The following is a 13,505-nucleotide window of genomic DNA, read 5'->3' on the forward strand; positions in this document are numbered from 1 at the left end:
GCAGTTCCACTTTGATCACGAGACATTAGTGGAACAACTTGGGACATACACAACTGTTCACTTTCTGTTGTGCACGTTGCTGTATGTGGGTAAGTAATGTGTTGTAGTGCATTGTGTATAGCAGTGGGAGCCAGTGTAGATGCCAGTGCGTTCAGCGCAACATGGAACAGATGATGGACACGTCTCGCCTTCTCATGTCACACGTGAACAAACAGTATGGGGAGGCCATTGTTTCATTGTGCTTGGATTGTTTATGCGTGTGTTCTATGCAAATTAAATTTGGCCAGCAGCATTGGGCACCACTTGTCCCGAGTTCACTATTTAACCCAAGAATGCTCACCAAGGTCTCCAAGCGCCGAGGCCGTAGATTAGTGCTAGAGCAGCATGTGATATTGCACCCAAAAGCCCCATCCAATAGCCCCAATTAGCATGATGCAAATTACATGAAATTATTCTACGAGCGCTTCGAGCTACATCAATTGATAGCAATACCACTTAAATACAGAAAAAGGAAGAAAAATCCCACCTCCCCCAGAGAGTATTTTTGAGATAAGCACTACAGACCTTTGGTAGATGTGGCATAATGAAAATGTGGGACCTCAGTGTGAACTCCAGAGAAAAGATATACCAGATATACCAAAGACTATAGAGGAGCACACAGCAGCACCCTGAAACTAAGAGCAAAATAAATGCCTGGATGCATCTTAAAAAAAAAATCACTGTTTAAAAGTTTAAAAGGACCCCCACCCCCACCCCCCTGCCCCTATTATATTCTCATGGCACACAAAAGGTAACCATTAGCTTCCAACTTTATGAGTAATATAAGGAATAATGCAATATATTGATTTGAATACTGGCATTTGTCCTGGAGTTGTCCTCCATCGGGCCCGGATATGACCGTGCTGGGAGAGGCGGTAGCACTACATCGGGCCCTTCCACGCGCTCTCTGCAGCAGAAGCAGTGACCCTCGCTGGTTCTAGAACAGACTTTTGGTCCGAAACACTTAATCCTTATCTGACCTGCGAACGTTGCACGTGTAGCAATCGGGGAAGCATGTGCTTAAAATAAAGATCATGTAAAAAGAAAAAAAAGTCTATTAAAGCATACTTTCAATGTCCCACATTAAAAGGTTTGCATGCAATACGCTTTACTGTTCCATCATAAATGTTGGTGAAGACCTGCACGCTCCAATAAGCAGAACACACCAACCATCAAAAACTTCAGTAGCATGTTTTATTTTGTTTTCAAACTGCAAAATGGAAAAGAAAAAAAATAATAAATCACCAAGAACTCTTGTGATCTTCACACCAGTCGTGTGCATTTTTCAGTGCACACGACGCTTCAATCAAGGACCTTTACCAACACAGCCACAACAGGAATTGGAAATTAAACCCTGCAATATTACAAATATGATTTGCTGACATTTAATACACAGAAAAATAGACCTCTCTCTGGCACTTGTAGACGCGAGAGCTCTTCGCGTGTTCGGATCAGCCCACATGCTGCTGCTACACTGGAGACGGCAGGGAGACGTGCGGCTGTGTTCTGAACCGCATCGAACATCAGAACAGCTTAATGCATAGGGGCAGGACTTGCCTTTCCATCCCATTAAAGATATTACTATTAAAATAAAAACAGCTGCTACACTACAAATAAATAAACCTTTAAATCTGTGTTTACAGCATCATAAAAAAAACACCATCTTATGTAAATAAAGAACTTTCCTAAAGAAGAAAAATATAAACTTAAGCAATTGATAAAAGTGTTGACAACCAAAACAGAAGATATTTTGGTTTTCAGATACTCTCAGGTTCACTTGAACATTCGCTATACTCACTTTCTCTTGGCCGTCAACAACGGACGACTGGTGGACAGAAGGCACCGTTGACCGATCTGTCTGCAGTCCGCAGGGTTGCGATCGAGTGAGGGCAGAGTGATATTTGCAGAAGAATCAGCGAAGGGGAACGCATCAAATGACCTTTTACTCAAGTTCATGTAAAGCCACAAGTCAAAGCCTCGTTCTACATAAGGAACATGTAAATGGTGAAAACTGGCTTAGAAGTCGGTCCTGAATGTCCTGCCATTCAACAGGACACCCTCAAGTTGATAAATGGTACAGTCCAGCGTCTATCAGTCAAGGTTGGAACATAGAATGGACACCAGATGGCGATGTTTCATGTGTAGTGAAAAGTGATCAAAGTGCGCTTGCGGTAACAGGCTTGGGATGCCAAGGTTTGCAGAATCCCTCCCGAGAAGATCCCCGGTGGTGCAACTCGTCGCCTCCACCTCCCCGTCCTTCCATCTTTTGGCCTCCAGCAGCATATTTAATACCCCAGCCCACCCCCACTCCCCCGGCTCCATCTCTGGCAGCCCACGGTGGGCCACGTCTCCACCACACACAAACCAGCTCCAGCATCTGATCCCCTTCCAGCAGCACGACAGAACTCAGCAGCCCCCCGATGTACCTCACTCAGCCTCTCCCTCTCTCTCCTTCCTGTTCAGACCTGGAGAGACGGACAGACAGGGACAGGGAGAGAGAGGGAGAGGCAGAAGTTCCACAGAGTCGTTCAACAACCGATCTCTGCTGCTGGTTCCACACTTCACAAAACAGCAAACACGCGCTCGCTCGCTCGCAGGTCAACTTGTACTAATCTACGAGATGTTAACTCTTAACTCCTGGTAATCATAAGGTCAGTGTCCTGAAGACTCTTCTCTGTAGACTGGCAGTAAATCCCCTCAGCTGTTCTGCAGATTGAGTCGTCATTTCCACAGCAAAAAATGCACAGATTGTGCCACGCCCACACAGCCCTACAGCGCAAAGGGACGGAGGAGGAAACGGTGAGGAACAGGAAGCCCAACTCCTGTTGATTCATGTGCAAACATCTGCAACTTTAGCAGCAATGTGCATCTGCTAGTTAAGGCTCAGGACTCTCGCCAGGTGGCACTCGGCCGAAGGGACTCGTGGGATACGGCCCTGTCGGCGTACATCGGCGTTACACGAAGGAAGACCTCTGTGCTTGTAGCCATGAATTCCGGCAATACCAACGCGGAGGACGTTCTGCTCAGAGACAGCGTTCTAAATGGGCAGATGCGAGCGCGCTGGGACTGGGGAGAAGCCCGAACGCCCCCGACGCAGACTGGCCAGTCTGGAGGGGGGAGGAGCTTCAGGCTACAGCACAGAGCCAGGAGAAAGACCCCAGCCTTCTCCTCATTAATCATCCTCCTCTTTCGCAGTCTGCGCGTTGAGACGACACACCAAGCGCGCACACACACATACACACACTCTTATCAGGTATGCTGTTTGATGCCAGCAAATTTGCTTATATATGTTAGACTAAGCCATTCAGTTGAGAGCCTAGTAGGAATTTATTCCAGACCTTGAATCTAAAACACAATCCTGGAAATTTCTCAAGCTGTGCAGAGCTCCCAGTAACCACAAACCGTGAAATAATCCTAATTAGTGAAATCAGGTTGTGCCCGAAAACAATATTAGGCCCTTAACTGAACAGCCTTGGTTTGATTAAACCCAAAAGATTATTCAGTAGCACACACACCAGACACAGCAAGTGTGAAAAAGTGAAAAGTCAGTGCAACTCCAGTGACTCTCAATCCCACAGTTCCCAGTGACGTGCAACAATCCTGTGCTTTGGCAGCCCAGCTGGGCGAGGGAGTGGTACCTGCACGTGGGAGGGGGAGGAGGAGGAGGGCGGGGTCCACGAAGGGGGAGGAGCTTTTAGCAATGCAGTGCGTCTATACCTGCTGGCGTGAGCACCAGAGCCTGCAGGATGTCCGACAGGGACACGATGCCCACGATGCAAGCGCCGTCATCCACCACCACCAGCCTGTGTACCTGGGGAAGAGAGGGGTCAGACATGCCGGTCAACATTTGCATGTTCGTCACAACCTTGAGCTCACCTCGGATTGGTCATAAATCTCCTACGCGTGCAGACGCACACCTCGTCCAGCATCTCACCTCAGCTTTGACTATCCTGTCCACTATGGTCTCCAGTGTTTCCAGCCGGTTGCATTTCATGACCCCTTCGAAGTACTGTGAGCGGTGCATGAGGGCCTGAGTCACGCTGATGTCCAGGTTATTGTAGGTCTTCTCAGCAGCGAGGTTCTATACAGAGCGCACACAAGGAGTATGAGGGCAATCATTCTTCACCAAATTCAGTCAAGCCCCCCCATAAAAAGGTTAAGTTACTTACAATGACATCAAACTTGGAATATATATCCACAACCTTTCCTGTGAAGAGAAAAATAATAAAAGAAAAAACAAAAAAACCCACTAATTTATGCTAAGAAACGATGGCGACATCTAGTGTCGAGAAGATGAATTGTAGCATTTGCAATAAATGACCAGGCCCACTCCCCACCCCACACATGGATGAGGCACATTCGTGGTGCTTTCTGCCCTTACCAGACTTATCCACGACGGGCAGCGCGGACACCCTCCTCTCCACAAAGATGCTCAGGGCTTTGATGATGGGCGTGTCTGGGTGGATGAAGGCGATATTACTGTAGGTGCCAACACCGAGCTCCTCCAGGGTCTGCTTCATAAAGGCCGGCTTTGGCATCTCACACACCTGTCCAGGAGTGCCACGGAGCAAGAGGAAGTCCAGTCAGAGCTTCTAAATCGCTTCTGAAAGGTTTCCAGTGTGGTATGCCTCAAAGAAACGGAGCCATCAAACGCCCTGCTGAAAGTAACTAATGCTGAGACAAACATTCTGAAGACACGAACATACTTACAAACAGCTGAAGGAACTTCAGGATCCGTTTGTGCGTGAGGATGTAAAGTGCATTTCCACTGACGGGGTCGATGACGGGCAGCCGGTGGATCTTATTCTTGATCAGCGAATATACAGCATCAAATATGCTGCCACACACACACACAAAAATAGTCTTGGCACATTGAGTAAAGCACAGTGAAACAGCAGAGACAAAGGGTTAAGGCACACACACTGGCATCTCCCTTCGGTTCTAATTCAGGAGCAGCTCGGCAGACACACTGAAACGAAGAGAGCAAAGCTGGCCTGAAACTGGTCTCAGATGGTAACTCGCTCCTGCATTTTACTATAGGAAGAAATGCATTAATTTAGTGCACTGACATATGGGCAGGTTGCCATGTGTGCGTCACACACCACACCTGTTTGCAGGAGAGCAGAACTGATGGAATATAGCTCGAAACCTGATTCATAAGAGGTGGGCATACACTATATACATTATACACTATATACATTATACACTATATACATCATACACTATATACATTATACACTATATACATTATACACTATATACATCATACACTATATACATCATACACTATATACATCATACACTATATACATTATACACTATATACATTATACATATACCCCCACCCAAAGAAGGTGGATGTTCAACAAAATGGAAAGACCTGCTTACAAGACTGCTGTTACGTTTGCACAATAATGTTACTGACAGAAGCACTTTCTGTCTTCCTGTGGCCAAACAGCCTTTGCACGATGTGTACAGTAGATTTAACTCCCCACTGCCGTGTGTCAGGTGCTCTAAACCCACTGGGCCCTTTTCTGCTTTTTCTTCCTCTAGTGCAGTTTAAGAACAAGACTGCATGAGAATTTCCTGTCCTTCAGCAAAATATAACTTCTAACTACCAGCACACATCCAAAAAAAACACTAATGCCAACTGCTTGAATACATTAATCTGGTGTTTTATTGTCTTAGGTAAGACAACGGGGGTGGGGTGTTGGGAGAATCACCCCCAGGTGATTAGGTTTGCACAGAAAACAGAACAACCTGCTCAGATGGCCTACCTTGCATCTGGGGATATGTTGACTAAAGGTTTAAATGTTTCTTGTAAATAGAGCTCTGTTGAAACAGAAACAAAAACACGTTCAGCCTGGTGAGAAGAGACGGATCTGAATCAAAAGGCTTCAGACCTTCTTCTACCTCTCCATGTTTCAATCTTGTGCTCCTCCAGTTCATAGATCTGGACCTGAAACCACAGCAGACGCGCGCACATCAGAAACACGAGTAAGGCCGAGCAGAATCAAGAATTCACAGACCATGGCCAATTACAAACCACCAAGCAGAGAGAGTCCAAGATCTCCGCCTCCATCACGCTGCACAGAACCAGGCTGCCCCCACCAATGGCAAGCAGCAGACACATGGCCCGTGACCCACTCCATGGGGAACCGGGGCAGGGCACAGTAAAGATAATTGGAGGGGAAGGCCAGAGTCCTAACGAGCTGCTCGTTTGGGGGGGGGGGGGGGGGTGCCCATTAGGAGCTGAAGCAGTGAGCAGTGGCATGATGCAATGGTGTGTCTAGGAGTACAGGTGTGAACTAGCCGCGGCTGGGCGAGACCCCGCTGGGCGACGTTAACGAGGTGGCCGGGCATGGGCAAGGTCGCACGGACCCAATGCATCGCTGGCCTGGTGCGATATTGAACGCACTGGCCATCAGACGTAAACAGAACAGGCGAGCATTGTCGCCATGGGGGTTGGGGGGGGGTTCACACTCCATGAGATCAAAAACATGAGGATGTTAGAAGATAATTAACTGAGCCCAGGGGCAAATTCCACTGCACTGTTTTTCTCTGGGCTCCACGTCCTGTCTCTGCAGGACAGACAGGACACACCTGCTTCCACTCCTCATTAATATGCATGAGGAAGGAGGTTCCTTTGGTGTAATGGCCAAGACATGCAGAATGTTGAGGAGTTCAAGCATCACTCGGGATTCCCCTCTCTGAGGTTCATCACAAACTGGTACTAGTCATCACAGATGCAAAGTGAAAAAAGCATCTTCAAACTCATGAATATTCATTAGCAACACACACCTCCTTTATGTCAAAACCTGAACAAGATCTACACAGTGACGTCCAGCCATAACAGAACAGCAGCAGTGCAGCCATGATGGTTAACCCCTCGTGTACCGGTGCACACCTGTGGTCTGTGATCACAGTGATCTGCTTCTTTCAGATGGAGCACGTGTGTGCACGTTTAGTTAACAATGACCTCTCCCAATTTCAATTGATCAAAGTCCATCAGGAGCAGAGGACTAATGATGTGTGTGACGTACCATTGGTGACTTGTAGTATCTGTGAAGAATATTGATGAAATCTGTGATGGTTAACATTCCTGCAAAAGAAGAAAAAAGTTATTTTGGATGGAGAGGTCTTGAAAGCGCACACGCGCATACACACACGCGCGCGCGCACACACACACAGGGCCTGTAATGATGTTCCCTCTCTCTGCCTGGATCCCAGTGTGCTCTCCAAGGTTGCAGGCCTCTTCCGGGTCTCCCCAGAGGACAACACCGTGATCGGCAGCCAAGCATGCGAGAGGGTGCACAGAGGGGGAGGTGCTGACACACAGCCCACCAACGCCACCATGTTGGCGCTGCTAACAGTGGAATCGAGCAGGAAGGGCAGGACGAGTGCGACCTGCAGCTCTAGACCATGAGATAAGAGTTCTACAGTACATGAAGCGTTCACGTGTAGCGTCTCTGCTCCAGAGAAGATCGCACCCCTCGCTGGTGAAAGAAGGTTTCAGTCACACTTCTATGGTCCGACGGTCAGACATGGGGCCCGAAGACCGGCGTGGTGAGTTTAACCCGAGAAGAGAGGGCACTCAGGCCCCCGTTAATTACACCTCATCTACACCTGCCATCTTGGAGAGCCAAGCTGCACCCGTCGTGTCCGGTTTGGACCGGTTACCTCCACCTGCTCTGCCAGAATTGTGAAGTGCGAGAGCTTGTTTATTCCTCAGTCCAGGCCATGGGTTAAAGTTCTCCGTCACTACGACGGATTTCCGTCATTTGATTTTTTTGGGGAAAAAATCCGTCAAATCATAATAAACAACACACGCACGTGCTATCTGTTTTGTGGCCGAAATATGATTCTCACTGGCGCTCATCAGCGCTGGATAGATGACGGCGGTGTCATTTGATTGACTTGCGGTTCATTCCGCCTTCAGATTTGCGGATGTTACGTAGAAAAGTTTTTACCCCCCTCCTACCTGGCATGACCGTAGCGCGCGACTCTGTACACCTGCGCGAACGGCGGAGGCTACTTGCTGCGTCACATTCTTTTTGCAGTGTAGTCCCCTCAAAAACAGGGGAATGAACATTTACCTGACCAATTGTAATGTTGCATTAGTGCTGGAATTTAGGCTAAAGTACTTTAAAATGCTTGAAAATGTAACTACTTCGTTTCACAACAAATATCTGTCTGACTGAACAGTTATTACGCTAACAAATACGAGCCTCTTGTAATTCCAGGATGAAACATGAGAGAACGTGAAGTCGTTAAGATTGGGCGTTTTGAAAATAAACCACCATTAAATAATGTGATAAAAAGAGAATTATTTCGAGTATATGTATAAATATTTAACTTAATTAAATTTAACGTTGAGAACGCGTTGAAATGGACCTTGAAAGTGACGTACAAGTGCTTTAATTCCACCTTATAAAGGTGTATGAACCCGGCAAACATGACTTGGTTCACTGCGCTGAAGCGCTGTGCGCGCGAAGTTACAAAATTCGAGAGGTGCACGACTGCGAGGCTCTCGCGCACGGGTGGAGTCACCGCGATTACGTCATTTTCGGCGTGCGGACCCTCGCGCTGCTCACGCCACTCGTGCTGCGTCAAGTATAAAGGCTTAAACCAGGCTTAACATGGATGGTGTTGTTCTGTTTGTATTTAAAAGCCCTATCCAGTGGTGTTAATTTTTTTGTAACATACCTATTTAAAGCAGGTAATCTTACGGCTTATGTTTTTGCGATGGTGAATCTGATAAAAACAAGAGAGCTTCATACCTCTCACCAGGATTCACTAAATTTGACTTGATCTTTAAATAATTTTCTGGAAGAGGACCCCCAGATAACTCCCATTAAATACACATTTATGTACAATTATTGCTCAGGTGTTCATTCTCTCTTCTCTCCTTACACAGGCTGTTTAGATAAATATACTTTATAAATGTGTTTATTGTGTAGAATTAGGCAAAAGAGGCCGTGTCCCAACTACACCACATTGTCAGTAATTGCTGGCATTGTCTTTTGCCAAGAAAAAATTTTCAGTCAAATGAAAATTTCTTGCTTTAACCCATGGTCCAGGCCCACCGTGGCGGGCCATGACTCAGCAATACCTTCAGACGGAGCTCGTCTGGCCCACATGAGCCGGGACAACAGGGTAGTACGTCATACGTTAGCAGGGTAGTACGTCATACGCTAGCAGCGCAAAGAAAACCGAACGTGTCAGCGCTCCGCATTTTCATTAGCATAACGGGCCGAGAGCATTCTCGCTTTTGAGGGGCAGGGGGAAGGACGCAATATTTCGGTTTTTGAAGAGCGAGGTATCGGAGCGTGTCCGCAACACCTGCTAACGAGCCACCTGCTGTTGAAAAACACTTCTGCCCGTCCAAGTCAGCCAATGTGGGGCAGTTACATAACAGTCTGTCGCTATGCCCCGAGGCGCTGGCGTTGGGAGCCTTAGACCGGGAGAAGGACAGAGACCCCGCCCATGCGGGGCTGTCGCCTGGTTGGTTCATACACGGGCTCGGAACTCCCCGCGTTTCCAGCGCGCCATCGACTACCTGCTGCGAGAGGCGACACGCAGAGTTAACCGCGTCAGGCGGAGACAGCCGGGCCCACGCACTGGGCCAGCCAAACCCGGTGTGCAGCTGCTCCGCGACACAGGGGAACGCACCGAAGGACAGAAACAGGTCAGGGGGCGTGATGCTGCACAGAGCGCCTCACTGGACCTCACGTCTATTCTCCTCAACCGTCCGCTGCCTCTGTTCCCTCTGCCCCCCGCTGAAGCCCCGCCCCTCTGCCCCTCCCTTCCTGGGCCCGCTGCTGGGGGCACGAGAGAGAGAGAGAGGCTGACCCACTCCAGCCAGCTACCTGGGCCCAGTGCTGCTGCTCATGACCTGTGGCCGTGTACTGGTGCGGCTGCATGAGGATATGCATGTGTAATCTATATATGGATCATTTCCTGAGCTCATAGTTGACTAGAACGTTTATGCTTAAGGCTGCAGTTAACCCCAACAGTGGAGACATCTTTTATAAAGACAGCCGGGCCGACGCATCTTTTATAAAGATAGCTGAAATACAATTTCCGGTCTGATATTCCCCAGAAGGAGCAAATCCCAGAACAAATCTCAGAAAAGCTGCTTGGCATTACAATTTTAAAAGCATTTTCCTGAATGGCCTCCAAAAAGCCACAAGTTGCTGTAATATCTCAGGGCAGAGCGCACAGATCTCAGCTTGAGGGCATTCATGGGTTCACAGAGAGCAAACAGCACAACTCCAGACGGCAGCCGAACAGAGGAGCTGCCTTTGACGAGCAGGTGCAGGTCAACGTGTAGTGAGCGGATGATTTGGGTGTAGCTCACCACGCCACGCTGCTCCACTAAGACTCCATTACTGGGGTGACTGAGTCATCTGACAGGAGCACTCACCTACAAAGCTCTGTTTCTTCGCCTCCCACAGGGGGGCAGCCCGGACTCCGTTGGCCACCAAAGCAAAAAAGGCCTTCTTGACCTGAGAATGAAAGGGTGGGGGTGAAAACCAGCAGATGCGCACAGTAACAGACAGAGGGCGCTGCACCCATGTTTTCTTTTGCTGCAAAGCTCAATAGCGCTGTGCCTACAGGCTGTATGTGCAGACTGAATGAAAACCTGCAAACTATTACTCCAAGAGTTTATACTCTAAGGGACATGGAAAAAATAAGACAGTATTTCAGTGTAAATTGCTGCAAGATAAAAACATTTTTGCCAATATATACTGAAGAGAAACTTCTAAAATTACCTCATCAAGACTTCATAAAATGTTTTCAAAATTAGATGCATGTGTTTCAGATGCTCCTGACCAACCCTGGACGGCCACAAACAAAGCATTAATTGTTGCATCTCGCAACTCTTAAATAAATTAACCGCCTCCTCTTGTCTCTCCTCTTGCATGCTGTTAAGAGCTCAATCTTGGGGCATTAAACTTTAATGGAGCCGCAGGCGGTGACCTAATGAGAAGCCCCTGGGCCACGTCCTTACACAAAACGGAAACTCCTGGATGCTGGGAGACCTGTTGTGTCCCTTCGTTGTGGTGAGTCGGTGAGGATGGGCGTGGCCATGCCGCTGCAGCAGACCAATCAGAGCCGCAGAGAGGGGGAGCGATTCACCTCCTTAGCCATCAAACGTGTGCTCGTACTGATAAAATGTGACCCTGGCCGCCCTGCGAACACTCACCCCGCAACACTCGAGTGCTGCTGGACTTCTAGATATGGGATGAAAGCACGAGATCATAAACCTGAACGCAACGACAATATGTGGGAACGTAGAGAACTTAAACGTGTTATGGATCAGACCACGGGCAGCTCGCGAGAAGCAGCCAGGCATCAGCTATGGGGCTCCAGCTCCACGGGGAAGCAAAAGCATACGAGAGCGCCGTGCCCCGCCCCCTTAACACTCCCAGCGTTTCAACTGAACACGCCCCTTAAGAGGGGTGTTCAGAGAGGGGGCGGAGACACACCCTGAGGTCTCCTTCACACATTTGGCTGATGCTGCTGGCACGAGGACGGGAGTAAAGAAAGTGCAGGTGGCAGGATTTATACGTTTAAGAGAACTTATTACATTTATTCAACACTCCTCTATATTAAAATATATATCCCCTTTGTTTAAAGTCCTCTCTCTACTAAGCTATCAAGGTAATGGTCACAATAAATCATCTTCATGCACCTAACCAGCCTGCAGATGCACAGGAGCGATGTGCCAGCTCAACTGGCAATTTATTAATTTCACGCTTCATATTTTCACTGTAGTGCTACAAAACCGTTCAGCTTTTTTTTATATACTGGAGCCGCAACTGTGTGGTTTGCTATACCATCTATAAGTTCCTCTACTAGTGAAGTATGGAGAGACATGGGGAGACTATCCAAACAGCCTGCATTCACTCTAAGGTCTTACACTGGAAACCTGGACAAGCAAACCCCCCCCAAACCCACACCTCCCTACTTACTTGGAGCGTTGTGTCGAAGACCACGAGCTTGGAGCTAGTCGGGACGATGTCGTAGCACTTGTGGGACTTCATAAAGCGCATATAAATATCACTCTCAGACTCTTCAACAACTGCATAGAAAAACAAAGTCTGCCATAAGTGCAAATACACTGTACCATATACTCTCAAAAAAGGGCATAAAATATACCAGGATGCTAGTTCACATAAACTCCACAGAGAAAAGCTTCAACTTGATGGACAAAAGGTCTACAAGTCAGATTCGCATAAGATACTCCAAGAAAAAAGAAAAAAAAAAAAGATATTTTCTGAAGTAACAATGTAAATCCCCCTTTAAAGAAACTTGTTGATCTGAGTCTAATCTCCTACTTAAACTACACTTAAAGTTCTAGGCTGGACATTTCAGTAGAAACCAAAACAAAGCGTAGATCTTTATTCAGGAACACTAAGCATTTGTCTTGACTTCAAACGGCCTCACTGCCAGAGAGCACCGCTCCGAAGAGTTCGTTTAACAATACTGCGTGTCCTTAAGTGGTTTGAAATCGACTATCAAACACCTGAGGCTTTCAAAAAAAATAAAAAAAATAAAATAAAAAGAAAGAAAACAGAGATGGCCTTAAAACTTCCAAGAAAAGCACACACTGGACAGTGAATCAGTGTGTGTGTGTGTGTGTGTGTGTGTGTGTGTCCGACTCTCTGTCGCCATTCTACTCCATCCACATACTCAGATGCTAGTTGCCATGGCAATTCCTACAGTGGCACTCCCAGAGACTAAGCAGCTCCCTGGGACGTGTCCAGACGACACAGCCGTCTGTTGTGCGGCTGGGAAGGGCTTGTGGGGGGCGGGGGGGGGGGGCAATGGTCCACCGGCCCTCAGCACCGGAGGCTACCGGGCCGGCTCCTCTAGGGGCCGCTTCATTCCCGAGCCAAAGTCAGTCGCATGAGGCGATCTTTTAAAAAGGCCGGCGCTGCCGACAGCTGCCCATCAGTAGTGCAACAGGCAGCCCACGTCGCCACACTGATCCAACGAGACACGCGGCGGGCTGTGCGGCCAATAGCGACCGCGGCCGCTCACGTTTACCCCTGCCTGTCACCGCTCACGTGCGCACAAGTCACCCTGCTCCCTTGCACGCTAATCTTGGTGAAAAATTGAACCATCACGAAAGCAGAGCTGGGTGCGTCTGGCCTGAGGACTTCAATTAGGCCGGACACAGCACAGTTTAGTCTTCACGCGTCAAACTAATCTGCTTTTCTCTGAGCTCAGACACCATTAAAGGCTGAGAAAGGAGAAGCAAACATCTGAAGTATTTTCCACCAACTTTTATATGCTTCCTTTAGATTTAAGAGATGTTACACATATTCCAATATTTTCTTGCTCTTGCTACTGAGGGCTTTAGTATGGAGGAAATGTGAATCTTTGGGTTGGGTTACTATTTTTATATGCAAAACACTACCATCCACACGTACGAGAAAACAATAAGAACTTTCTGC

General features: G+C 47.9%; 1 protein-coding gene across 6 annotated transcripts in view; it reads right to left on the bottom strand.

Annotated features, from left to right (window-relative positions):
* Positions 1 to 1,219: 1,219 nt before the first annotated feature.
* prkag2a (protein kinase, AMP-activated, gamma 2 non-catalytic subunit a) overlaps positions 1,220 to 13,505 on the bottom strand; it is a 46,879-nt gene continuing 34,593 nt past the window's right edge. For 5 of the 6 annotated variants that reach the window (XM_077012222.1, XM_077012223.1, XM_077012224.1 and 2 more), the window contains 11 exons: positions 12,018 to 12,127; positions 10,466 to 10,547; positions 7,083 to 7,141; positions 5,953 to 5,998; positions 5,817 to 5,871; positions 4,750 to 4,876; positions 4,421 to 4,586; positions 4,209 to 4,246; positions 3,974 to 4,120; positions 3,757 to 3,850; positions 1,220 to 2,504 (listed from right to left, as the gene is read on the bottom strand). In XM_077012222.1, the coding sequence (XP_076868337.1) occupies positions 2,467 to 2,504; positions 3,757 to 3,850; positions 3,974 to 4,120; positions 4,209 to 4,246; positions 4,421 to 4,586; positions 4,750 to 4,876; positions 5,817 to 5,871; positions 5,953 to 5,998; positions 7,083 to 7,141; positions 10,466 to 10,547; positions 12,018 to 12,127 (962 nt within the window). In that variant the 3' untranslated portion in view covers positions 1,220 to 2,466. Of the gene's footprint in view, positions 2,505 to 3,677; positions 3,851 to 3,973; positions 4,121 to 4,208; positions 4,247 to 4,420; positions 4,587 to 4,749; positions 4,877 to 5,816; positions 5,872 to 5,952; positions 5,999 to 7,082; positions 7,142 to 10,465; positions 10,548 to 12,017; positions 12,128 to 13,505 lie in introns of all 6 variants that reach the window. The other variant, XR_013132363.1, reaches the window with a different exon arrangement.

This window comes from Brachyhypopomus gauderio, chromosome 7 (genome assembly GCF_052324685.1).
Source record: "Brachyhypopomus gauderio isolate BG-103 chromosome 7, BGAUD_0.2, whole genome shotgun sequence".
NCBI lineage: Eukaryota > Metazoa > Chordata > Actinopteri > Gymnotiformes > Hypopomidae > Brachyhypopomus > Brachyhypopomus gauderio.